This window comes from Panthera tigris, chromosome C2 (genome assembly GCF_018350195.1).
Source record: "Panthera tigris isolate Pti1 chromosome C2, P.tigris_Pti1_mat1.1, whole genome shotgun sequence".
NCBI lineage: Eukaryota > Metazoa > Chordata > Mammalia > Carnivora > Felidae > Panthera > Panthera tigris.
In genome coordinates, this window is record NC_056668.1 from 12,494,640 (window position 1) to 12,522,025 (window position 27,386).

The 27,386-nt window shown below is 47.6% G+C and overlaps 2 protein-coding genes across 6 annotated transcripts in view; both read left to right on the forward strand.

Moving 5' to 3' along the window:
- The window catches only part of SYNJ1 (synaptojanin 1), a 91,471-nt gene extending 83,093 nt beyond the window's left edge, over positions 1–8,378 (forward strand). For all 4 annotated transcript variants that reach the window (XM_042956962.1, XM_042956964.1, XM_042956963.1 and 1 more), the window contains one exon: positions 5,368–8,378. In XM_042956962.1, the coding sequence (XP_042812896.1) occupies positions 5,368–6,168 (801 nt within the window). In that variant the 3' untranslated portion in view covers positions 6,169–8,378. The remainder of the gene's footprint in view (positions 1–5,367) is intronic.
- A 4,814-nt stretch (positions 8,379–13,192) lies between these two features.
- On the forward strand, positions 13,193–24,883 carry CFAP298 (cilia and flagella associated protein 298). 2 transcript variants are annotated; one of them, XM_042956421.1, is made up of 7 exons: positions 13,193–13,504; positions 15,287–15,454; positions 17,409–17,476; positions 22,385–22,543; positions 23,373–23,504; positions 24,170–24,265; positions 24,572–24,883. In XM_042956421.1, the coding sequence occupies exons 1-7, from the start codon at positions 13,366–13,368 to the stop codon at positions 24,680–24,682; spliced, it is 873 nt and encodes a 290-aa protein (XP_042812355.1). In that variant the 5' UTR covers positions 13,193–13,365; the 3' UTR covers positions 24,683–24,883. The 2 variants fall into 2 exon arrangements, with proteins under 2 accessions (XP_042812355.1, XP_042812356.1); XM_042956422.1 differs by lacking the exons at positions 13,193–13,504; positions 17,409–17,476 and having other exon boundaries at positions 15,377–15,454.
- The last annotated feature ends 2,503 nt before the right edge of the window (positions 24,884–27,386 follow it).

The window sequence follows — 27,386 nt, forward strand, 5'->3', positions numbered from 1 at the left end:
CAGACTCCTCCAAATACACACACACACACACACACACACACACACACACACACACACTTTTCTTTCTTGGGGGAGCAGGGGTCTTGTTTGTGTGCAGACCCTCTTTGGGAAGAATCACAAGAGTGGTTAACGGTTTCTTCCTAGAGTGCTAGGGGGCTGGAAGGAAGGGGAGGCATTTACCTGTTTGTACCTCTTGAATTTTGAACCGTAAGAATAATGCCTATTCAAAACATAATGAACATCTAAAATTTAACAATTGTTTTCGGTGGCTATAGGTTGAAAAGGATGAGAATTTAAAATACAACATATTTGATACTTTGGTGATCTATGAAATAGTCTTAGAACTGAACACTTAATAATTTTTATTAAGTCTTTATTATTAATTCTGCCCAAAATACACAAGGTATTTAAAACATAAAAACATACATGGCCTAGCACTACTTTTTATTATTATTTAAATGGTTTTCTACTCGATAGTTCTATATAGAAAAGACCCTTCCAATTCAAATGATCGTATAACATGTACAGAACATAGAAATGCCTCACTTATTTGCCCGACTTCTGGCATCTTGGTCATCTGATTATCATCTAAGAACCTGAAGTTCAGAAATCCAACAGGAAATAGAGTAACAGCCTCACTGCCATACTGTTGTGATAGCTGACAGTGAGAGAAGAGACCGAGTAGAAAATCTCAGCATTCTAGATCTATTTAATACCTCCTACCTTCTATCACTGCCAGAGCTGATACGCATAACCCTGAGATCATCAAGGAAGTATTCATTTAAATCCAGGAGTCTCGTGTTTAGTAGGCAGGAAACTCTATTAATGCCTAGTACATTTTAAAATGATGTCTTCCTCGATTGTCAGATGAGTTTTGGTATTTTAAAATGAGGTAAGCTTTAGATATTGGGGAAGATTTGCTCAAAACTGTTTTTGAGCCTACTGTTTTTTTAAAAAAAATACTGCTATGGTATGAAAAGATGATTTCATTTTTAAACAACAAAATTTCTTATATTATTGTACCTTACAACTAATAAGTTATGAGGTGAATTAATGATAGTACCTTCTTTCTGAAAATTTGAGTAATATAGAATATGTCTGGATCCTGATCATTTTGTGAAAAGAAATACTGATTTTCAGTGGGGTAGTACTTCTGCAAAGTGTTGCCATTTTATACATTTCCTCTAATGGTGATAAACCCATAGGCTGTCTTGTGGCTATGTCCTACTCATCTCGGGCTGCCATAGCAAAATACCAAAAACTGGGTAGCTTAAACAATAGTAATGTGAGATCTCACAGTTCTAGAGGCTTGAAGCCTGAGATCAGGAGGCCAGTACAGTTGAGTTCTGGTGAGCGTTCTCTTCCCAGCTTGCAGATAGCTGCCTTCTCACTGTGTGCTCATGTGGCCTTTCCTCAGTGCTTCCGGTGGGGGAGAGAGTAGGCTCTCTGCCACGGTGTCCTTCTATGAGCATAATCCCTCCTTCCATAATCCCTCATGAGGCCACTCTCATGGCCTCATCCAACCCTAGTCACTGCCCCCCTCAAAGGCCCCCCCACACATACCATCACACTGAGGGTTAGGGCTTCAACATATGAATTTAGGGGGATACAAACATTCAGTCCATAACAGACTGCTTAAAGTATTGTAAGGGTTAAATTGTAGTGTAGGGCTAATGCTTAGCTTGAAAAATAACAGCTTTGTGTTGACACTGAAGGTTAAGAGATAACAGCCTTGCTTTGCTCTGGTAAACTACGCCTCATACCCTTGTAAATTAGGCTTCACCAATTAAGGAAACAAAAGTTCAAAGAAAAGAGCATCAGAGGCAGGGTCAAGGAGATCCACTGGTTGCAACTTAGAGGCAGAAAGTCTAAAGTAAACACCTCATTAGGCAACTGTTAACTCATCTGAAACCTGTTTCTTTGTTTTGTTCCCAGGTGATGATAAAACGATGTGATTGGTTATAAAAACTCTGTCCCCCGGCTGTTCGGGGCCGCACTCTTATCAAGAGTGTTGGTCCCGATCGGTCGGCCTTGCCTCTCATTGTAATAAACTTTGTTGTGACTGTCACTGGTGCCCGTAGCATTCTGTTTCAGGAGTCGTGTGGATGCAACATTATCTTAGAGCTCCAAAAACCTATTTGGGTTATTATTTTTGTTTTGAAGTGGCTGGTCATCAACCTCTGGCAAAATTAAAGTTTGAACCCTAATCAACGATACATTTTTGTATTCAAAATTACAAAAGAATTGGAGTTGTCTCTTGAACTCATGCTGTGACTTGCAAATGTTGCCTCTGTCAGGTTCTGTGTATAATATAGAAATAAAAGTATTTCAAAGACTGGATCGGTAGGGTTGCGGTTTGGTCTCAGATCGTCCTCCTAACTCTTTCCTTTGATGTCTGTGTTCCCTTTCTCAAAGCAGGAGCAACCGTCAGGGTAACAGGTATCGGATTATTTCTCAATCTTATCTGTGCTTTTCATCTGTCTTAGCACATTAGATGTATGAATCTTTTGCTTCATACATCTAAAGTTTCACCCATTTTTAAAACCACCTGTCCACATTAATAAATTCTATTATCATACCATAAACCTGTTTTTTTCTTAGTATTTCAGATTTTTAGGAACCATTTTAGTTGTTCTTATTAATGCTTTACCATATTTTTTTTTTGCTCTATTTTTTATGAAAATTAACAAAACTAAAAGGTGTACCTTCAAGAAGGTTGAAGGTATACAAAAGTCTGTTTGGCAAGACCAAATGGTTCTGGGTTTTAATGATGGCAGAATTACATAAATGCAAAACTTAACTTCTTTTCTTAGGTTTCTTTTGGGAAATTTTTTTCAAATAGTTTTAGTAACAAGATTATTTTTGGTAAGGGAGAACTTTTAGAAAGATAAAAGTTAATATTATAACAGGATTATTTAAAGGTCCTTCCAACACCTTCCTCACCCATTTTTCATGTTAATTCATCACAAACCTGCTTAGATTATAAATTAATTCCAGTATAGTGAATGGTGGTGTGGCTTTCATTGTAACTTCAAGTGATCCTGCTTCTACCAAATTACCTTTAATGTATCTTGAAAACAAATTTTTTATATATGAAAATAAATTTAAACATAAAGCATTTATTTGCCACAGGCCTGCTATTATTCTAAGCTGTGCAAAGTATAAAATTCTCCTTTCCTGTAATGTCTGTGTTGTGGACTGTTCCATCTGCCATGGGGGAATTGGGTCCCACACCCGATCAGATACTGCCATTTTGCTGCATTCATAAATAATGCAGGGGGGCGCCTCGGTGGCTCAGCCAGTTAAGCATCATCCCACTTCAGCTCAGATCATGATCTCAGGGCTTGTGAGTTCAAGCCCCACATTGGGCTCTGCTGACAGCTCGGAGCCTGGAGCCTGCTTTGGATTCTGTGTCTCCCTCTCTCTCTGCCCCTCCCCACTCACACTCTGTCCCTCTCTCCCTCAAGAATAAATAAACATTAAAAAAAGTTTAGGGGCACCTGGGTGGCTCAGTCGGTTAAATGTCTGACTTCAGCTCAGGTCATGATCTCACAGTTTGTGAGTTCGAGCCCCATGTCGTGCTCTGTGCTATGGGTTCAGAGCCTGGAGCCTGACACATTCCGTCAGACACAGATTCTGTGTCTCCTTCTCTCTCCGCCCCTCCCCGCTCACGCTCCGTCTCTCAAAAAATAAATAAATGGTAAAAAAAAAATTTTTTTTAAACTAAAAAAATAATGCAGAGATTATTTCTAATATAGAGTTAATTCTAATTTGTTAATGTGTATAATAGATTTGTCTTTCAAGCAGATTTCCATAAACACATCTGCTTACCTTTAATAACTTAGAATACAGTTTTGAGTCTGTTACATGTTTACTCTTTTATACAAATTTATTGTCATAGTAAGTTGTCTGGAGAAAAATATACTTGTTTTTTCAGTTAGGAAGTATGTTCTAGGACAACTGAATAAAACAATCAGATACTTGAAAGTTACTCACTTATTGAAGTTATCCGTCATTGCCTTATGCAAATGAACAGCCTTCCCTGTTGTTAAAGTAGCAAGTTACTATTCTATAAAATGCAGTTACGTTTTTTCGGTGGGTGGGGACCACTGCTCTTTTTTTTCAACACAGCTGGTGAACATTTGGTTACTTTGCTCTCCCAACTCTCTAAATTTATCTTAGGTGGTGCCCCATTTTGTTACATTGGAGGCCTTGAGCCCAAATGCTCCCTTCCCTGTCCTTTTCAACCAAAAGTTTATCTTCTTATCTTTAAATTTGGCATCAATATCCGAGTCATCTGTTTAGTATCAATAAGTATGTACAGGTTGCTTTTGTTTTTTTAATCCAAATGAAGCATGTGATGAGCTAATTTTTGCTCCTAAGACCAGGGTTCTCTTCCCCATTAAAGAAGCTGGAGAAGTTGGTTTTGCTCAGTCCCATAGACATGCTCCTCTCCCAGCTGGCTTCTTTGTGAACTAGGCACAAGAGTGCACACTTTTTACGACCGTAAAGTAATTCAGGACACGCCTCCTGGCAGTTCACAGCCAGCTCTGCCACATGGAAAGAACGGATTATATACCAAATAGAAAATGGGATATCTCCCCCACCCCCCGCCCACCGGTTTTAAACAATCTTTGCATATGGTTATTAATGAGCATATCTGTTTTGAAACTTTCTTACAAGAGGAGGAAAGTCAGTTAAGGAATATTGTCACGTCATTGGCAGAGTTTACTCTACAAAGGAGAACTTAAAAGGCAAAAAATGCTTTGAAAATACATTTTTCCAAGTAGAAAAGGAAAGAAAAGATGCATTGTCTTTAGCTTAAGAATATAAACATACCAATGAAGTCAGTTTCCATTCATGAAGTTTAATTTCCATAGTAACATTAACTTTAAATAAAAATATATTTAAAAGAACAATGAAACCACATCATCATCACGATAGGTGTTGGAAGTTTATTCTACAGATCTAGCATAAGTTCTAAATACGGGTTTCTTGCGTTCACGCTAACATTTGATAAAACGGCATGTTCAAGTCATTTGCTGAATTCTGTCCAGTTCTCCATTTTACATCATATTAGAACTTGCATGAATGAAACAAACTATTTAACTTCTCTGGGGTTTAAACAAATGTCTTTAATAAAGGGGTTTATGTAGTAGGGAGGTTTTAAAGAGTAAGGTTTTAGTTGTCTTACCTTATTTAAACTACCAGGGTAACAAACTATACAAAGCTGTTTAAGTTTGAAATTTGTATCCTTGCCCCCTCCCCCTCCCCCCATGAATAACTGAGACAGGAAGCATAGAGGGGTTGTTAAAAGTAACATGTTGTCTTTTTTTTTCCCTGATTATTGGGTGTTCTCTTTTTCAGGTGAAAACAAATGGAGTCTCTGCCGTCAGACTGGAATCACCCTTAAAGAGTGACCCATTTGAAGATCTGTCATTCAGTCTGCTTGCTGTATCAAAGGCTCAGTCATCCATTCAAACATCATGTGCTCCAACCCCAAACCCAAAGGGGTTGATTCAGTTGCCTTCTGCAACACAAAGTAACATGAATACTTTGAGTTCTGTAACTTGCATGCCTCCAATTCCAGCCCGGAGTAAATCCCAGGAAAATATGCGATGTTCTCCAAACCCATTTATTACTAGCTTGACCAGCACAAATCCTTTCACCGACAGGACTGCAGCTCCCGGAAACCCATTTAGAGCCGAGTCTCAAGAATCGGAGGCAACTTCGTGGCTCTCCAAAGACGAGCCTGTTGCCAGCAGTCCTTTCCCTTCCCTGAAGCCTCTTGGTCATAACAATAGCAAGCCTTCATCATTTGATGGTTTTAAGGACAGTTTTGATCTGCAGGGCCAGTCTTCGGCAAAAATCAGCAACCCAAAAGGATGGGTAACCTTCGAGGAAGAGGAGGACTTTGGTGTGAAAGGGAAGTCAAAGTCCTCTTGTCCAGACCTACTGAATAATCAGCCGAGTTCGCTCTCTGGCTCCAACGTGACCTTTGATGATGACTGGAATAAAGGCACAAATGTTCCTTTCTGTGTGTTGCCATCAAGACGACCACCTCCACCTCCTGTCACTCTGCCCCCACCTGCCACCACCCCTCCTGTAGCTCCTTTCACAACCTTGCCATCGAAGGCATCCCCCACACTAGACTTTACAGAAAGATAAGGTTATGCAATAGAAAACAGTTTTGGATTTGTTTGTTTGTTTTTCAGTTTGGGCAGGTGAGAGCCAAAAGAATTGGGCATTAGTTCCTCATTATGTGCAATATGGAATTGTTAAGTGCACTGATGTTGTCACGAAATACCACTATTTAATGTGTACAAAGCTGGAATATGTGTATATTGGAAATAAGGAAAAAGTCCTTCTCATTATTAACTGGAGTTTTGGTATGTTTCTGTTTGGATAAATAAGAGAGAGGAGTAGCCATAAACAGTGCTCAAAACTACTTCAGACAGTAGTCCTTATTCAGAAATTCTGTCCCTCTTCTCTGAAGAACCTTAAAAAAGCTCAAACAACTTCTAGCTGACATTCTTGCCTGCTCTTTGATACTTGTTAACAATGGTGTTTCCAGGTATTTACTGAAGAGCTATCAGAGTTATACTGAGACCATGGTGAAAGGCATGGCTTTAAAACACAAAAAGGCATGGGTACACACACACACACACACACACACACACGTATGTATACACTTACATATTTGTAAAACTTAGGACTCAGACAAAATATTTACCTACACGTTCTAACAGAGTTATTTTTTCGGTGTTTCATTACCAAAAGGATGGCTATACATGAAATTTGGACAGTTCATTAATTTTCTTTCCAAAACTAGCATCTCACTACAGAACCAGACTTTCCTACCATTTCATCCCCCTCCCCCAAACACACACGACCCGCATCTTTGTTCCTTTGCGCTCCAGCATCTCCAGATGCTTTTTTTCCGGGAGGAGGTTCTTGGGGCTGGAAGCAGCCTATTTTGTGGTCACGGTCATGTGGATGGACACTCCAGCCCATACAACAAAGCGCTATGGCCTTATCTCTCAGGAAGGCACATACCTCCAAGTTCAATGAGGAATATCAGAGCTAAACGCACTCCCCTCTCTCTGCACTAAGGTGTATGTTGCCCATTCCCCTCCCACACTTTCCCTTTGCTGCTTTCTCTCCGGAACTTCATAGCGGGGAAGGCAGCGGTTCTCAGAATGCTTGGAGTTGAGGATCTACTCCGCGTGTGTGCTCTGTCCCCATCAGAGGCTACGCAACACATCTGTGAAGCTGCTTTACATTTTTAGAGGCTACCCCTCAAATTAGCTGTGGATTTTGTCTCCCGCACTGCCAATATGCAACTGACCCTGCTCTTGTCTCATGAAGTTCACAGAATTTTTACACAATGTAGTGTTTTGGTATCATCACGTAATCCCAAACAGAAAACTCCGTGAGCGATGTTTTGTTGTCAGCTTAAGTAAAAATCATCCTCAGCCGTTGAGACTGATACTAACATTCCTTTTATGGGAAGTTACAGATGTCCACCTAAATTCCATTGTCCACATTTAACCTTTAAAGATGTGCACTGGGAGAATATCAAAATAGAGTTCATGGCTAAGATTATGTAAAGTGGAAAAGCACAGCAACCTGCATTGCACTTAAAGCAAATCTAGTAGGGAAAAAAAGCACTTTTCTAAATGCTCAAATGTTATCAAGATACTATATTTCTAGAAGTAATCCTCTCTCTGCTAACAGCCAGGATTCGCTGTTAGCACTAACTCTTGTGAGTTTTATATTGTGCTTTTTGGGGGTTCTAATCATTTCAGCAGTAGTATATTTTAAACAGCAGTATTACTATAAGCAGTGTGCTTCAGAATGTGAATTAACTTCTTGAAACTGTGGCTTTAACATCTATGTGATTAGTGTATGTGGTATTTGCTCTCCATTAGCAAAAAGAATTCATTATAAACTTCACTAGTGCGGATTGCGGTTTCTGTGAGCGATGTTTCCTTTTGAGTACAAACTACTGTCTAAAATATACGTATCCCGCAGCAGCTCGGCCTTTATCAGGAAAATTATATTTGGCAAGTTGCCGAAAGGGCACAGAGTTAGGAAAGTGAAAGGTACGCTGCAAATAACTAGCCATTATTCTGTGTTATTAAAATATTTACCAGTTCTGTTAAAAGCAGAGCAGAAATTAGACACTAAGGATCTCTTTGTGAATTCTTTGTTCTCTATAGTAGATTGCTGTTTATATGTAAGAATTTTATTGCTTATGTGGCATACAATATTTATAACTATATACTTTATAGAAGTACAGTATTAAAGTCAGTGGTACACATTCTGTACATATCTGTGAAATGTGCTGTCATATGAAATAAATATACCTGTCTTTACCATGTTGACTACTTTGCTCAAGAGGGAAGAACTTTTCTCAGCCATTTTCCTTGAACTTTACATATGCAAGTGTAATGACGTTTGGGGATCAGCTGTCGAATCAGGTGTTTTTTTAAGTTTATTTGTTTTGAGGAGAGAGAGAGACAGAGCACATGAGCGGGAGAGGGTCAGAGAGAGGGAGAGAGAGAATCCCAAGCGCGTTCCACACTGCCACCGCAGAGCCCAACACAGGGCTCAAAGCCACGAACCGTAAGATCATGACATGAGCCCAAGTCAGGAGCTGGACACTTGGCCGACTGAACCACCCACGTGCCTCTCAGATCAGGTATTTTAATTCAAGACTTCATTTCATCCGTTTTACTTCTCCATATAATAATCTAAAAGTAAGAAAATCTTCTAAGACTACAAATCATCATTAAGAAGAGAGGCCCTCATTCAAAGTCTTATTGGCCTGAAAATAATGCATGAAGCATGAATGATGCGGGGTAGAAGGGAAATAGGCACAAGGACGGCCAGACACAGGAGACTGACTAAAAAGACCCAAGTTCAAGGCCAAGGCTAGTAGTTCCTTCCAGTATTGCCTTTTTTCAGTCCTGTATGATTGCTATTCAGAACAGTAACGTTGATTCTTAAATCATTGAATCATGTTCAATATAATTTTAGATACAGAAGATATGTAGAAGTTATAGATACAGAATAATAGGCTTTAAAGGAAACTTTTGATTTTATGATTGAGATACATATGCAGTTGCTAAGAAATAATACAGAGAGATCCCAGGTACCCTTTACCCAGTTTCCCACCCCCGCCCCAGTGGTAACATTTTACAAATTATAGTATAATACTACAACCAGGACATTAGCATTGATGCAAAGCACTTCCCGTCACCACCAGGATCCTTCCATGTTGCCCTTTTCCTGCTGTCATCCCATCCTAACTCCCCTGCCTTGTCCCTAGCTCCTGGAAACCACTATTCTCCAGTTCTATAATTTTGCCACTTCAGGAGTGTTTTATATATATGTGTATATATATGTATGTGTGTGTATATGTATATATATATAAATTCCATATATATATGGAATCATACGGCATGTGACCTTTTAGGATTGACTTTTTTACTCTGCATAATTATCTGGAGATTCATCAAGACTGCAGATGTCTTTTATTGTCGAGTGGTATTTCATGGTGTGGATGTTAACACAGCTGGTTTAGGCATTCACCCACCCACCCACTGAAGGACATCTGGGTTGGGGCTATTATAGACAAAGCTGCTATGAACATTCCCATACAGGTTTTTTCTTTTTCTTTTTAATTTTGCTTTTTAATGTTTATTGTTTTTGAAGGAGAGAGAGACAAAGCGTGAGCGGGGGAGGGGCAGAGAGAGAGAGGGAGACAGAATCCAAAGCAGGCTCCAGGCTCCAAGCCATCAGCACAGAAACTGACGTGGGGCTCGAACCCATGGACTGCGAGATCATGGCCTGAGCTGAAGTCGGAGGCTTAACCGACTGAGCCACTTAGGCGCCCCCCGTACAGGTTTTCTTGTGAACATAAGTTTTCATTTATCTGGGAAAATGCCCAGGAGTGCAATTGCTGGACCACAGGGTAGGTGATGCTTGGATCTTTAAGAAACTGCCAAACTGCCTTCCAGAATGGACCATTTTACATTCCCATCAGCAATGTATGAGTGATCGACTTCTCTGCATCCTTGCTTGCATTTGCTGTTGTCACTACTTTTCCTTTTAGCCATTTTAGTAGAGGATGTATCATTGTGGCTTTATTTCCTTAATAGCTAACCATGGTGAACACCTCTTCATGGTGAACATGCCATCTAATATCTTCTTTGGTAAAATATGTGTCTTTTGCCTATTTTCTAAATGGATTTTTTTTTTTACTGTTATTTTATTTTAATGTTTGGTTATTTAGAGAGAGAGAGCGTATGCAGGGGAGGGGTAAAGAGGGGGAGAGAGAGAATCCCAAGCAGGCTCTGCTGTTAGCACAGAGCCCAGTGCGGTGCTCGATCTCACTGACCGTGAGAATATGACCTGAGTCTGAATGAAGAGTCAGGCACTTAATCGACTGAGGCACCCAGGCACCCCTACTGTTGTGTTTTGAGGGTTCTTTGTCTTTTCTGTATACTCGCACTTTGTTGGATGCGTGGTTTGCCAATATTTCTCCCCGTCTATAACCTATCTTTTTATCCTCTTTACGAGTAGCCAGATCCTGAGCTCTGCAAGTCCACAAACTAACTATAGTCATGGTGACGGACAAAGGACAACCAAACTCACACACAGGAAAACTGACATACAAAATTTCAAAGTCCCTGTTTATTAATTTTAGGAAAATAAGTCTGAGCACATCAAGAGTTAGCGAACATGTAGAAGGATGGGGACTCATACGCTGGTGTTGACAGAGTATCGATTCTGGAGAGCAATTTAACCATGCCCAGAAAAATCCATATGCTCTATCCCAAGAAATCTGACTTGTAGAGAAATTCTAGCGCACGTGGAACAGGACGGGCAATGTGCGTCATGGTAAAAACTAGAAATACACTAATCGTCACCGGGAATGGAGTGACAGATTTAGACAGCAGGCCACTGTGTAAGTTAGAAAACAATACAATATGACATTTCTATAAAAGTTAAAACACGAAAAATATCCTCTATTCTTTAGGGAGACATACACGTATGTGTTGATGGTATAACAACAGCCAACGGGAATGATAAATTCAGCACAGTAGTTACCTTAGGAGAAGGGGAAGAAGAGAACGGAATCAGAGAGGGCTGCGTGGGAGCTTTAAATGTATCTCTAATGTTGTTAGGGCCTTAAAAAAAAAAAAGGTTTTTTTCAGTAGACTAAAAATCTGTTCTTTTCCTCCCTCGCTGCCTGATATCTAACAGCCAACATGAATGACCTATTATCTAGACCACAGCATTCATCCCTTATGCATCGCTTCATTAGGTACAAATGGTCACAAGATGCCCTTCACCCTAGAAAGGCAACAGCGCCTAAGATATTCAGAGAAAAGTAGCCACACGGCTCGAGAGCACACACATACCACCTTTTGTCTTCAAATTCAGTAACCCGCTCGAGTCGTGCCAAGACAAGAGAGGGTCTTTGGTACGATTTAGGATTACCGAAACCACACTGAGAAAAAGCTACGCGCAAATTTGTAAGACATGGCCTGTATGAGGGGGGAAAAAAAAAAAAGACTGAAAGAGGACACTGCAAGGAACGTTAACAAAAGTTAGCAGGACTACACCGGCAAATATCAGTGCTGACAAAGATTAAAGATACTGCAAGCGCTTGGTCTATGGAGTGTTCTCCTACCAAGTGAGGAATAAACTACATACTTTCTACCAAATGATTCCTACCAAATAATAAACTACATATCTAAACGAAACGGGATGGCCAGCACATGAGTTTTCCACGCTTTGTTAATTTTAAAACTTACACCCAGAGACCCTGTAACATAGGAGTTTGCGCATAAATGGTTCTCACCACCTAGAAAGCAAGACACTTTCAACCAAGTTGTAAGCTTGGTTGGCTTAGGGGTACAGAATCAGATTCAGGAAAAACAGGGGGATGACCTTATGGCCAGCACTCAGGAGCTCAGAGAACACAGTAGGTCCCCTTCTCCCTCTGAGAACAGAGACATTTACCATTCTGCCCAGTACTGCATGTTCCAGGGTCTGCGTGGTCCCTGCCCCAATACTAGAGGTGAAAACACATCTGCTCGCTGGGCTCCATACCCTGTCTAGGACCAGTCTAACAGTCTTCATATGAGACCCCGAATTGGTTTTTGGCATTTCCAAGCCCATAGTCACACACTATCCACTCTGCCCCGGAGACCCCAGGGACGAAGTTCCAATGGGGAGAGCCAAAGTTTCAGGAATACAAAGTAGCAGGTGCTTGCAATATTCAGATCGGGCAATGGCCTTTCGAAGGAGATAACGAGGGTTGGAGCCTTGCACTATCGTACGTAGCTTTGGTGGCACCTTGTTATCAAGGACTAAGTGCAAATGTCACCCAATTTGGTTTTCTTTATGCTTCTATCTGAATCTGCCTTGTTCCTTATATTTTGTTTTCTCTTTCTCACTTCCACTGGGATATAAACTCCCTGACAGCAGTGACCCTGGCCTTTCCGCGGTGTCACCCACGCCTGGAAGAAATAGCGCCTGTTCAATAAGAATTTTTCGGGCGGTGGCTGGCTGGAGAGTTTGGGCACGGTCGCTCCGGCAGCAGCCGCTAGAGCCACCCTAGATAGGCGAATCCGAATTAGCCCGCACAGAAGAGGACGCACACTTTTTCCCGCCCCTCGGTGCTCACACCCCGCGCCCCGCGCGAAGCACTCCGCCCCCCGCCGCGAACATCTCCAGACCGGAAACAGCGGGAAGCACTTCCGGAAGTGGTGAGCGACAGCGGCGAAAACGCCGCTGGGACTTGTAGCGGCAGCGGGGACCCGCTTCAGGGCTCGGTGTCTGAGGGTGCCCACCACCGCACCCCTCCCCCCGCCCCACACATCTCTCTAGGTGGAACCTCGGGTCCGGGAGAGTGGACGGGGCGTTCCGCGCTCCCCTCCGATAGCTTGGGCTGTGTTGGGCTGTTGCCCCGACAACGGGCACTTCCGGGAACGGCGCAGGACTAATCCTGCCGGGCGGGGGGCGGCGCTGGACGGCGGCCGTCTCGGACCGAGTGGATCGTTGCCCGGCAGCACCTGCTTCCGGGAGCTTCGGCCCCGCCCCCGCGCGCTGCGGCTTCTCCACCCTCGGCTTCTGACTGGCGCTGGCGGCCCCAGTGTTTCCTTGTTGCTCCTGGCAACAGGCACTTCCGGGAGTGAGGGCCTTCCCCCTCCCGGCCCCGCGGGCACTCGAGCCCCGAGTTCCGGACTCCAAGCAGCGGTTAGGCGGCGATCGCTCCTCGGCCTCGGGTTACGGCGGGCCGCGCATCCCGGGCCTCCTCGCCGCCTCGGCGGGGTCTCCGGGGCCGCCATGGTTCTGCTGCACGTGAAGCGGGGCGACGAGAGCCAGTTCCTGCTGCAGGCGCCGGGGAGCACGGAGCTGGAGGAGCTCACGGTGCAGGTGACCCGGGTCTACAACGCGCGGCTCAAGGTGCAGCGCGTCTGCTCAGGTGCGGCCCAGCGGCGCGGCGAGTCTGCGGCCGGGACCGTGGAGCCCGCGCCGGGGCGGGGAGAAACGGGCCATCCGGGATGGGGAAGTGGGGCGGCAGCCGCAAGACTTTCTCGGGCCGGCTGGGCGGGGAGGGTCAGGTTTGCGAAGATTTGCAAAGACGTGCGGCCGGCGGGCTCGAGAGGGGACAGTCCGCCGGGGTCCCGCGGACAGCGGAGTGACGCCGGCACCCCGCGTGCGGGCAAGGCCAAGTGCGAGCCGAAGCGCCGCGGGGCAGGATGTGAAGTAGCCGGGGAGACGGGCTAACCCGGGGGAGCCGAAACACCCGGTCCGAGAGCAGGTGTAGTGGAAGGAAATCACTCTGTCGAGACGCCTGAAGTGGAGCGCCTCCCGGTGGGGGAGCACCTGACTTTGGGACGCCCCCACCTCCCGAGGGTGGAAAGAGCAACCTTAGCGTCCCTTGCCCTTCTCCAGTAAACACAAGCCTGTTTCTCATATTACAACGTTTGGTCACTCCTCTCGAACGCTCTAGAGCAGTGCTGTCTGGCGACTTTCCGCCTCGAGGGAGGTGCTCCCTATTTGTGCTCCCATGGTGATACTCCAGACGTGGTCTAGTGTTTCTGTAATACGTGATTTTTGTGCCATGGAGAACTCCTTAAGGGTTATGGTTTCTGCCTTTATGGCGCATACATATAGTTTCTTAGAAAATTTACTGATTCCAAAACCAGCTCAGTATTAAATGTTTTCCTTTTTTATTTAAAACATTTGGGGAGAAGAGTGACTCCAACTTCTTTTTCTATAAAATTATCAATTGAAAATGTGCTGCTAAATATTACGAGTCGTGCTAGTGGCTCACTCATTTATTCTGTAGCTCCCATTGTCCACTGTGATTCAGGCAGGCCCCAGGGCTCTCTGCCTGCCAGAGACCAGGGTGAAGGAGACCAGCCCCTGGCCCCCAGATGCTTAGTGTCTGGTAGGGAGAGAGACAATAAAGACCCCATTAAGTTACACCATTTGTTTTGTAGTGTTGTATTATTACAAGCCACCTGGTGTCTTCCTACAGTGCTATGGAAACTCGGAGGGAGGGAGGAAGGAAGGGCAAGCGATTTTGCAAGGTTGAAGTGTAGGTTAGTTTTGGGGTGAATATATATGGGATTGGAAAAATACAAAGCCACGCTTTTGCATAGTGAACATGATACCAGAACACCAAAGTCTAGTCCCATCTCTGCCACTTTGGAAGGGTGTGAATTGCCTGAAATCCTCTCCACTGACCAGATCTACACAAATTATTTAGAAAGTATGTCTCTAAAGTTGCAAGCCTCAGGTGACAGGGCTGTAAATGAGGGAAGACCAGGATGTGGAGCATTCTCTTGCCTGCCTCACAAGGCGAAATGCAATAATCTACGTGAACACGCTCGGAAATTGTAACGCCCTTGGTGGATATGTATTCAGACCGTCAGTGAATTTTAACTTGTGCCCCCTGAGTCCCAGAAGGTACAGCCCAGCAGAAGATTCGCACACAGAGCCTGCAGCCCCTGCTGCCCGCGACCACGGTGAGCTCCTAAACTCGGTGCCGCTGCTGACCTAGGACAAATGGGCGACCGTGTGTCAAAGGTCAAGGACAGGCCTGGCCCAAACCAAGTGGTATCTAAGCATTTGCTAAATAAAATAGGGAGCCGCTGGGCAAGACCCCTGACCCCCAGGGAGCCTACATTTCACTGAGGTGTAAGGTGTTGTGATGATAATTGTGATGCGTATTGTGTAACTTTCTCTTATTTTTAAGAAATGGAAGAATTGGCAGAACATGGCATATTTCTCCCTCCTAATATGCAAGGACTGACTGATGACCAGATCGAAGAATTGAAATTAAGGGATGAATGGGGTGAAAAGTGTGTACCCAGTGGGGGCTCGGTATTTAAAAAGGATGACATCGGCCGAAGGAATGGGCAAGGTAATCCAGCCTGTGTCTTCTGTGTGCATGCGCGAGCACAGCAGGAAGTATGCAGGTGGCAATTTCACGGGAAAACACGGACCTCAGGGGCACCTGGGTGGCTCAGTTGGTTAAGCGTCCAACTTCGGCTCAGGTCATGATCTCATGGTTCATGGGTTCGAGCCCCGCGTCGGCTTTGTGCTGACAGCTCAGAGCTTGGAGCCTGCTTCAGAATCTGTGTCTCCCTCTCTCTCTGCCCCGCCCCTGCTCATGCTCTGTCTCTCTCTCTCTCTCTCTCTAATAAAATAAACATTAAAAAAAAAATTTAAAAAAAAAAGCAAAAAACACAGACCTCAGTTTTCTGTACAAACATGAAATACTGCACCGTGTAACCGACTCCCGTGGTACCGTGCAAATCCAGAATGAATCGGGTAGGTCGAGGAAGCATCTGTCTTCTTGCTCTTTCTTTACTAAGGTGCTGCTAGCTTTTACATCAGATGAACCACCTGAAGCTGCCAGTTTTGTAGGTAACAAATGGTGAAAATTGAATATGGTTCGACCGAATAGTTTTGGGGGGCAATCATTGACAACGTATTGAGGGTTCTGTTCTGTTACGGTTTGCAGGTACTAGGGTTTGGCTAGAGATTCTGTGTGAACAGAGGCGATGAGTGTCGGCACATCGTCTCCCCTTGAATCGAGGGCACGGCCCTCTGTGGTGTAAAACGTCTTAGTCCATGTCAGCATTCTGAAATCATTCCCCCTTTAGTGTGTGGTTGATCGTGTGGAATTTCAAGGAAAAAAGACGGGAGTCCATTTTGATGGCTTATCCCTTTTAACCTGATTAAAAGGCCCCGTTTAAAAGACCGTAATTGATCGTTTAACAGACACCTAAGCACCTACGTATCTACTGTGCTAGAACACTAAGAAGCAAAAGAAATACAAAAGTGTCCCTACAAGGACTTGACAGGCTCAAAAAATATTTTTGTAAAAAAAATAGTGAAGATGATAGGAATTTTTAGTGTTATTTCAGGTGGGTTTTAGCCTGGAAAATGGTTGGCTGTCTTCCACAGCTTTTCATAATGTAAACTCATTGTCAATTTGGAGAGATGTTTTTGCTTTTTTTTTTTTTAATGTTTATTTACTTTAAGAGAGAAAGCATTAAGCAGGGGGAGGAACAGAGAGAAGGAGAGAGAGAATCCCGAGCAGGATCCTTGCTGTCAGCACAGAGCCTGATTTGGGGCTCGATCCCACGACCCTGGAATCATGACCTGAGCCGAAATCAAGAGTCAGACACTTAACCGACTGAGCCACCCATACGTCCCAAGATATTTGTGCTTTTTAGAAGGAATTGCATCACTGAAAAAAAATAATAGTATGTCCTGAGAACCAGTTCATTATTCATCTTTAAACCAATATTATCTTAAATTAACCATTTCTATTCTAACACAACTTTATGTTTCTAGCGTTTTCAGTGTCTTAATTCATACTTTTATTTATTAAGAAGTTGAAGCTCTGTGGGGCTCCTGGGTGGCTCAATCGGCTAAGCCTCCGACTTCGGCTCAGGTCATGATCTTATGGGTCGTGAGTTCCAGCCCCACGTTAGCCCCTCTGCTAACAGCGCAGAGCCCGCTTCCGATCCTGTCTCCCTCTCTCTCTGCCTCTCCCGTCGCTTGCGCACAATCTTTCTCTCTCTCACTCAAAAATAAAGAAACTTAAAAAAAATAAATAAATAAAGCAACGCTTTGAGAGCCTTCCCAGCTTTCGCCGCCAGCTTCCCTGTGTCCCTCACCTGAATTCCACGAGGGTCCTCCTCTCAGCTCCTTGCTCCCTGACTTGGCCAGGAGGGATTAGGACATCTAAGGGTTTTTGGGGTTTGTTTGTTTTGGTTTTCTTCGTTAGTTTTTCCCTCTCCCCTCCCCAAGAAGACCTTTAAAGACAGCTGTTTCTCTCCCTCTTCCCGGTTCTATTTCCACAGCTCCAAATGAAAAGATGAAGGAAGTGTTAAAGAAGACTATAGAAGAGGCCAGAGCAATCATATCGAAGGTTAGCTTTTTTTAAATGAAGCCCTAAGGCCTGTCATTTGAAACACAGACTCCACTTACTCCAGAGTGGAGTTATCTGCGGCCCCGCCTGTTCTTTTTCTAGCCTTCCGGGGCAAGGCAAGGACCAGCCTGTTTGGGTGTGGGTGGTCGCTTTTCCTTTTCATATTGGTGACAGCTGTCCTGAATCCTCCTGGTCTCCCGGGTCAGGCAGAAAGGGTGCCTGGCCTGCGCGAGTGCAACGTGGACGTGTGGGACACCGTGTAGTGCGTGTGGCACAACCACGAGCTGATGGGTACGTGATGTGGGGAGAACTTGAGAAAGTGACACGTAAACATCGTGACCCTGTAAGAGCTCCGTGGATATTTGATTGCTGGAGTTCGTGCCGCTATGAATTACTTTTTTGCGATGGTCACCAGTACTTACGCAGAAGCTGTTTCATAGAAGGAGAAGCAGAGGTCATACCTGACAGTGCAGGTAATGTGACCCTGGAGGAAAAGAATATTAGGATGTTTGAATAATTGTTTTGTCTGTCACTTGCTTTATTTATGTGTTGGCCCTGGGCGTTGCTACCCCCCGCCCCCCATTCCAGCCTTCTCAGTGGATAACTTTGTTTTTTCTTTTCCTACTGATCACTGGGCAAAATCACTTTTTTTTTTTTAATTTCTTTTTCAATGTTTATTGATTTTTTAGAGAGAGAGAGAGGGAGACACAGAATCTGCAGTAGGCTCCAGGCTCTGAGCTGTCAGCACAGGGCCTGATGCAGGGCTCAAACTCACGGACTGCGATATCATGACCTGAGCCGGAAGTTAGAAGCTTAACTGACTTTAGGGGCGCCTGGGTGGCTCCTGGTTGAGCGTCTGACTTCGGCTCAGGTCATGATCTCACGGTTCGTGAGTTTGAGCCCCACATCGGGCTCTGTGCTGGAGCCTGCTTCAAATTCTGTGTCTCCCTCTCTGTCTGCCCCTCCCCTGCTCATGCTCTGTCTCTCTCTGTCTCAAAAATAAATAAAGAAAGAAAAAAAAATGAAAAAAAAGCTTAACCGACTGAGCCACCCAGGCATCCCTGGGCAAAATTACTTCTTTTTACATTTTTTTTTTTAAGTTTATTCATTTTTCAGAGACAGAGCGTGAGTGGGGAAGGGGCAGAGAGAGAGGGAGACACAGAATGCGAAACAGGCTCCAGGCTCCGAGCTGTCAGCGCAGAGCCCGACACGGGGCTTGAACCCACGGATGGGGAGATCATGACCTGACCTGACCTGATCATGACCGACTGAGCCACCCAGGCGCCCCATGGGCAAAATTACTTCTAAACCAACATGTCCTTAATTCTTCAAGCTCTTAACTAATCCTTTAAATGCTTCAGGAATGACTGCTCTTCAGTGCCTATTAATTTAGCAAAAGCTCTCTCCAGGTTCGACAAGGAATGCTTTGGTTCAATCCAGTGTTTGCAAAATGCCTTTGATCCTAGAACCTTTTTTTTTTTTTTTTTTACAGTATTGATCGTAACTGTTAACACCTGATCAAACTAGCACGTGTCAGGGCGTGTGAGGAAAATCGTGGCCTGGACACTGCTCTGCACCCTTCACTCCCCTCACTGTCTTCTGTGGAAATCCTTTCTGGCCTCTTTGCTTGTGGATCTTCTTACGTGGTTGTCTCCAAATTTACAGAGAGGCTTCTCGGGCTCCAGTCCTTTGCTGCAGTGATTTGCCCAAAGTTGCAGGGCTCCCGAGTGGCCGGCCTGACTTCTCGCCCGGGGCCCTTTCCACGCTGCCTCCAGAAATGCAGTGCACATCACCGTCCCCTCTCCAGAGCTGGCCACGGTGGGGACAGTTAGCACTGTGGGGCAAGCAGGAGAAGGTTCGAGTCCTGTGGCCGGAGGTTCATCATGGGGAGAGTGAGAGATGGTGGGCCATCCAGACGCAGTGGCTCCTCGGGAACGAGACCACTGTCTCTGTGGCCCCTTTTCCTGAGCTGTCCCTCTGCTGAGAGCAGGAGACCAGGTCATTGGGGTGTCTGCTGCCCTGAAGCCGCACCAGCTTTCCTCTGTCACCCTGCCGTGTTACCTGGCCAGGGATCACTGCCCTTGGCATTTCGTGGAGCTTGTACAGAAAATGACTCACCTGCGCTGAGTTAACGGTGGTGGTGGGCGACGTTTTCTGAGCAGAAAGGCTTGCCTCACGTGACCCCGTATCTGGGAGCTCTGCACACCCATCCTCTGGCATAAGCCTCTGATGGGAAGACCTGATATGTTTTCTGGGGATTTGTGACTCCCGAAACAATCTCGTGAGCCACCTGCGAGCAAGCAAGGCAGGAACATCCCCTCTGTTTCACAGATGAGAACAGAGCTTTAGAGAGTTCGGGTCTGGGCCCCCAGGGCACGGTCCACCTTCCTCCCTCAGGCCACACATCCGCCCTGCCCCCCTCAACCCCCTCTGGGACCTGGGCGTCCCTGCCACAGAACTCCTGCGGTCACTCCTCCTCCTGTCTTACTAGTCCGCCACTCGGTCGGATTAGAGCACCGTCACCCAGAATGGCCCCATTTAGCGCAGGACCTCCCGTCCCCCTTCCCCATTCCTGAGCCCCCGCCCGGCCACGCCGCCCCACTAACGCTGCTTCCCTAACCCATCCTCGCCCAGCTGGTCCCCAGTCGCCTGGCCGTGGGCAGCAGGCCCCGGGCTCTGAGGCTCCAAATGGCGTGCGTCCTGCCCTGCCTGCCTCTTTCCTTCCGGCGTGGCACAGCGGTCAAAGCTGTCTTGGCAGGAGCCCTCAGTTCTCTGTCCCTCCTGCAAGGTCCTCTTCTCATCCCTCCCTGGAGACTCTGATCTGTGTCTAATCCCTCCCCCCCGCCGCGCCCCGGGCTCTCCCATTTCTGCTGCTGCCCCCACTGTTGCTTGCCCGGAAACCCAGGATGGGGGCGATGTTTTCAGTGCCTCCTGTTCTGCGGGCTACATCTACGCTGTTAATGCACTCAGGCCTCTTTCCTTCTCCAGAAATCAGTTCTCTGCGGCTTCACCCTCACACCGCCCTGTCCCTCCCAGCGAGCTTCCCGGAGCAGACGCACTGCCACATGCGTGGCCCGGAACCTCCTGGGTGTCTCAGGACCCGGCCTCTGTTTCCTTCCCCCACAGAGACGGCCATCTCAGGGCCACCCCTTCGCTTCGCAGGTCGGAGGCTTTTCTGTCTGACACTGTCCTCTGAGCACGTCGAGGACCCTCCTGTCCTCCTGTCCCCTCCCAGCTCCCTGAGTGCCCTTTCTCTTGCCTCTCACCACGTTGCGTGTTTATCAAAGCACTTTCTCCTGGGTCCTCTTCTCTCTCCTTGCCCTTCCCCCCAGTGTTTTACCTCCTCCTCCAAATGCACAGTCTGCCTCCGCAGGAAACTCCACAATCTGTCTCCTCCCCCTGATGCCTTCCTTCGCCTGCACCTGGTTCCTAGACGCTTCTTCCCAAAAGCCCTCGAGGAAGCTCAGGTTTCCTACAGCTGAGAGTTCGATTCCTCGCTCCTCCCTGTGCTCTGGACCCAAGGAGAAGCACTTCCTGCAGACTTGCCACTTGGTTTTGGCAGAGCCACTGGTGCCTCGATGACACAGGCTGTTGTTCCCCCCCCCCCCCCCGTGAGCCTTACCTCGGGTCCTGTACCGTCTGTCCCACGATGGCGACAACCCAGCGCCTTCCGTTGCCACAGCCACCGCTTTATTGAAGGCGCCCTGGTAGCCTTTTGGTGCCTTGCAGATACCGACCGGGAGGCCTGGGTTCAGGTTTCACACTACGCAGTGTTGCCGCAGACCCCGCAAGTGAAAGGGCAAGGTCCCTGGCAAGAGCCCACACCTTCAGACGCCAGGCAACCCCCAGCGCTTCTGTCCCGGCTGTAAATCTGGAGGTTCCCACAACCCCCCGCCTGGTTCACCAGTTCACAGAACACAACTGCGAGCGCTGTACTTACGACTATGGCTTTGTTGTAAAGGACACAACTCGGCGCCGAGTGGAAGAGATGTAGGGTGAGGTCTGGGGTGCGGGGTGCAGAGCCTGTGGGCGCTTCTGGGATTCCCGGCACCTGCCTTCGAATAGCAGTGTGTTCTCCGCCCCGGAAGCTCCTCCGGGCTCCGATGCCCAGGATTTTTATTTTTATCGGGGTTTCATTACGTGGGCGTGAGTAATAAAATCCTGGGCCATGGGACTCCTCTCCAGCTCCCCTCCCTTCCCCCCCACCCCCACCCCAGGATGGTGATGGGGGTTGGGTCTGAAAGTTTCAACCCTCTAATCTCTGCTCCCTCTCCCTGAAATGAGGTCCCACATGGGTCACCTCATTAGCATAAACTCTGGTGTGGTCCAAAGGGGCTCCTTACGAGTAACAGACATTCCTGCCACTCAGGAAATTCCTGGGCATTTCCCTGCTCTCCCCCAGCCGGGAGCCTTCTTCACCCACCACAAGGTTAGGCTCCTGCACCGTCCCTCCTGCCCGGGAGAGACGTCGCCGCCTGTCCTCAGCGCAGATTCCTCAGCCTGGCCTCCCCAGCACGAGCCCCAACGTCCCCAACCCCCTTGGGCACTGGTGCACTGGCTGCACTTATGCTGCTCTTTGCTTCTCCTGGTCCTGTCGCTCACCTGCCTGCTCCACCTTCCCCCCACCATGGCGTGGCATGGCCCGATCCCCTCGGTCTGCGCTGCTGAGCGTCCTCCGCACTTGACTGCCCTCGTCGGCCCTGCTCGTAGTCTGCTTGGTGGTCTAGGCCGTGGCGGGCGCAGCAGAAGCCCCGCGAGGACGTTGGTGGCTTCGGTAGCAAGCCCCATTGGAGTCCTTTGTGTCCTGTGGCAGTCGTCTCTGCAGGAGGCCGGTACAAGAACCTGATCAGTACTTACTGAATCGGTCAGTCCCAGTGTACAGAATGATTCCTGTCCCTGTCCCTTCAGAAACAAGTGGAAGCCGGAGTGTGTGTTACCATGGAGATGGTGAAAGACGCCTTGGACCAGCTGCGAGGTGCAGTGATGATTGTCTATCCCATGGGGCTGCCGCCATACGATCCCATCCGGATGGAATTCGAAAATAAAGAAGACTTGTCTGGGACTCAGGTATGTGGCTCTCGGGCGTCCTGTGGGGTGGGTCACTGCAGAGTTGGGCCTCCTTTCCTGGACGTCGTGTTTCGCTTCATACGCAGCCTTCCATCCTGCCGTGCTGTGCTTCCGAGCACAGCCCTGGGTTTAGGGTAGACCCCGAAGGTAGTGCTCGCGGTTGAGGGCACACAGAGGAGCAGGAGTAACTGAAAACCTGCCCGTTCTCTTTGGCCACTGGGAAGCCAGAAACCTAACTCGTGCCTGTTTCTACCCAAAGTGCATTCATTGGTCCCTTTGCCTGGAATTTTGTGTTCTAGCCTCACCTTTTGCTTCATGTTATTTTCCTGCATTTACGTTCCATTTTCCTTTGTTTTTCTCATTTATCCTTTATCCCATTGGACAGTGCCTGTGGCTCTGAGCCATCTTAAATAGGCGGGCTGTGCAGAAGCAGACAAACAGCCCCATTGTGCCTAGATGTAAAAACCCGGCTGGATTCCAGTGTTCTTTCCTGGCAGTATCCTCAAAATCCATCCGAGAAGGACATCGTATTATAGATGAGGGTGCACATGGGATAGGGTGCTCCCCACCTCCCAGAGCAGGAGGGTGACGAAGTCAGGGCAAGAGCTGGAGCTACCAGGAAAGGCATGAAAATGAGCAAGGGCTTTGATTCGGTGGGGGTGGTGGTGCCGCCCGTGGGGAGAGGGGAGGTGGGGCGGGGCTGAGATGCCAGACCCTGCCCCACACTGGTGGAGGGGGGACCAGCCAGGCTCCGTGCACCTGGGGGAGGATCACACTCGTGGGCCAGTGTCCGGATGCACCTTAAAGCCACTTCTGACCACGGCCCCAGGCAGGACTGAATGTTATTGAAGAATCAGAGGCCCAGCTGTGGTGGGCGGCCAAGGAGCTCAGAAGAACAAAGAAGCTTTCAGACTATGTGGGCAAAAACGAGAAAACCAAAATTATCGCCAAGATTCAGCAAGTGAGTACTTTTGCTTTCACACGACACCACTTCTTGTTAACTATTTTCCAACCACTAAAAAATTAGAGTAAATCTCACTTAGTCTCTTTGTTACACATACTTTAATCCCGTTAGTGCAGGCTTAACGTAAAACAGCGAAAACTGGAAGACAGTATGGATTGCTTGACGATATCTGCAGTTTGTTTTAATGGGGGGGGGGGGTACATAAGCCATGCTAATTTCAACCTTAGAAATAGGGCTGCAAGTAACTAAAAGTGGTTCTCGAAACGGAAACTACAGCCTAGAGCACTGATTTCAAGTTTTCAAAGTACTGATACTCTGTAAACAAGGAGGATGTGCCAGAAGTCGTTAACAGATGTAGATCGCGTAGAGACGTATCTGTGCGAGGCTGCTTTGTCCTAAATCATTTCTCCACGATTATCTCCATCCCTTCTCCACTGGACCCGCGGCGGCCGGTGGCATTGCCCGGCCTCTGGTCTCTGTCCGCCATGAGGGCCCAGGGTTGAGGGGCTGCTGGAGACCAAGCCTCTCCTGATGATCAGAACGGATCCCCAGTTTATGTGTAGCAGTCGGCAAAGACGGTTATAAAACATTCACTGTGACTTCCCGGGTGGCCCCTGTAAGAGTGCTGTAATCCACAGTCTGCTCTGCCCTCGTCTTTGCAGAGGGGACAAGGGGCCCCAGCCCGAGAACCGATCATCAGCAGTGCAGAGCAGAAGCAGCTGATGCTGTATTATCACAGAAGACAGGAGGAGCTCAAGGTACCGGGCTGATAGGTTTTCAGCAGAGCTGGCGCCACGGGCATTCACCCCCTTCCTGACCCAAGTGCGCGGGGGGCCGCTGGGGGGCCGTGAGTTCTGCAGGATGTAGGGAGGGGCGTTTCTAGAGCTCCCGCCTCTCCAGGGCCCCCGGGACCCTGCCAGGCATCCCACCTGCATTAGAGTCTGGGAGCATCCTTTTGGGGAGATGGGACTGGGAGTTTGGATGTGGGTTCTTTCTTCAGTCTGTTCATGTTGCAAAATACTTTCCTGAAATGCCTTCCTGTGTAAAACATAATTTATTTCCAGAAATTGGAAGAAAATGACGATGACTCCTGTTTAAATTCCCCATGGGCAGATAACACTGCTTTGAAAAGACATTTCCACGGGGTAAAAGACATCAAGTGGAGGCCAAGATGAAGTTCACCAGTTGGTGATGCCCTCGTTAATACCGGCTCACCTTTCCTGTAGGCAAAATAAAAACACATTTAAATAATAATAGGGCGCCCACAACCCTCTGAAAAATGTTGAATTTCTAGTTGTTCTAGTTTTTCTTTCCGTTTGAATGTATCTGATAAAAATTATTTAAGGTTTTAGAATTTAATAAATACATCCTCAAAAGGATCAGCCTCAGTTATTTGTATTTCAAAACAACTATTTAGTGTCTTTGAATACTAAATGTAATTACATTTTTTGCTTCTGGATCTGTTTTATATTCTCACGACCGCTGCTGTCTTGGAAGAAATGGAAGAAGTGTCTTTTCTCCCTGCGAGTCAGGTGTCCGCTGAGCAGCGTGACCGGCAGTGGCCGCTAGAGGCCGCCCGACACTCACCGCCCCGCTGGGCTCAGCCCTGGATCCTTCCAGGGCCTTCTTTAATCCCGCCCGACACGGTCACTTTCCTGGCATCGCCCAGCTGCCAGGGTAAAGTTTGCCTCCTGGCTGATGCCCGACTGGCCTCGCTGTCTAGGTGTAAAGGCTACACCGTGATGAAAGCCGGGGAGCAAGCTTGTCTGACCTGGAGACCGAACTGGTTCTTCTGTAACTTCTGGGCTGTTCCTGAAAACGAACGCAGCCCCTGTAGCAGACGGTTCTCCCAGGTGGGCTCGGCCTCCAGCTCCCCGTGTGCTAGGCTTCCACGGAGGCTGATGACGGGGTCTGGCTCATTGACCACGCACCATCCTGGCCGCTTTTTAAACCCCATCCCATCATCCCCCACAGACCCTGGCACTGGAGCTCAAGTTCATCTCCCAAACTGCCTGAGCAGCCAGAGCGGCCTAGAAATCCTGTCCTGCTTGGCTTTTGGCGTGGAGAGTTCTGTTCCTGTCATTGGAGGAAATGCAGCGTGCTCGCCCTGAGGAAGAGCAGTGACAGGGACGGCCCCTGCCCCTGCCCTGGCCCCGCTGTGCCCACCGCTCCTCTCCCTGCCCCACGGCCACAAAGAAGGAGCTGTGGAGGCAGGGGCGGGGTGGGCATGCCTTCTGCCTGCGGAGGGGGAGGATTTCCCGGGGGGAGGGGGCGGCCCGGCCACTTGCCCTCTGCCCGTGCCCGCGGGTCAGACCAGTATAAATGGGAACATGGCAGCAAGATCCACCAAGACTCTGCCCCCACCTGGAAGGGAGGACTTGGGGCCTCGGCAGAGACTAGCCTCTCAGGAGCAGGAAGGACCTCGAGCACTGCACATGTCCATCTCCCAGAACCTTCTGCCTCCTCTCCTCCCCTCCCCACCATCTCCAGCTTCCTTATAGCGGCTGCCCCCAAGCTGGCTACTGGAGTCCTGCTGTTCCCTAAGCAGCGTTTCCTGAAGTGGGTTGGAGCCAACCACACGTCTCCTTGCAACTGACTCGTGTTGTGGCTGATGGTCAAAGTTTGTAAAGTCAAATCTGCATCTATTTTCTTTTCGACTTTGGTTATAACTTTAAGTGTCTCCACGAAAAGTTTTTATACTTGCACGATGTGAAGTTTGCAGTAAGATCCTATGATTTTATTTGAGGAGCTTCCCGCCTTCGACAGTGTATAGTTTATGCACGTTACATCCACGCCAGACTTGTAAAAAGCGTCAGCAAGTCACATGATCACAGTAGCTCTTTTTAAGAACTTTCTACATCATTAGGAATTCTTACTGACTCACTGGGATATAAATGCTTTATGTGGCCATGGTTACTCTTTTGCTTCACATAAGCTGAAGTTATTAGCCAAAGGGTCACTCACTTTGGGGTATAGAATCACTAGATCGGGGCACCTGGGTGGCTCAGTTGGTTATGCATCCGACTCTTGCTTTGGGCTCGGGTCATGGTCTGGTGAGATCAAGCCCCGCACTGGGCTTTGCACCGACAGTGTGGAACCTGCTTGGGATTCGCTCTCTTCCTCTCTCTCTGTCCCTCCCCCGAAAGCAGGCGTGCTCTCTCCCTCTCTCTCGCAAAACAAAAAGAAATTACTAAAGTACTACCTCACACTATGCTTCCATATTGAATACGCTGGTAAAAAGTACGGTCCCCTCCGGCTGCCCTTCTCCCCCGCAAAACCCCCAGGCCCCCTCTGTTGGGACAGAGCGGCCCCTTTGCAGCCATCTGTAAGGAAAGGGGGGGGCTGGCGGTCGCTGGTGCCCGCCATGTGCCCACCGAGCGGACGTGGGTTAATTCACTGCACATCACCCACTGAGGAGGCCGGTGGCGATCTGAAAGGGTGACCTGAGTCATCCCTGGTCACGTGGCTAGTGAAGGTGGGGCCAACCTTGGTCACGTGGCTAGCGAGGGTGGGGCCAAGAGGCCACGCGGCTGACTTGCTGAGGAGCCAGTTTATGGGCAGGTCACCTGACCAGATGGGAGGTTACAGACCAGCCTAAAGGTACGTGATCTTGTGTCTTTTTTTATTTTTTTCTTTTAACCCATCTTTGGATCAGTATCAGAAGGAAACGAAGTGCCTGTTTTCTGTGCGGCGCTAATCGGGGCCCGTAGATGCGTCCTTTGACACAACTTGTGTTCCCCCGTGGTTATTTCATGGAGACCAGGAATGCTAGTAATAAAATCTGACACCGCCTAAAGCCCTCCGGGCCAGCAAACCGAAAGCCCCGGGCGGTATTTCTGTCACAGGATTACCTTGTTCCTTGGCAACCGCTCTGCAAAG

Excerpts from the sequence above, each read along its gene's own strand:
- CFAP298 (XM_042956421.1), top strand. The coding sequence starts at position 13,366 with ATGGTTCTGCTGCACGTGAAGCGGGGCGACGAGAGCCAGTTCCTGCTG. Across the intron at positions 17,477-22,384 it reads CCAGAGCAATCATATCGAAG|AAACAAGTGGAAGCCGGAGT; the intron begins GTTAGCTTTTTT and ends CTGTCCCTTCAG. Across the intron at positions 24,266-24,571 it reads GAAGACAGGAGGAGCTCAAG|AAATTGGAAGAAAATGACGA; the intron begins GTACCGGGCTGA and ends ATTTATTTCCAG.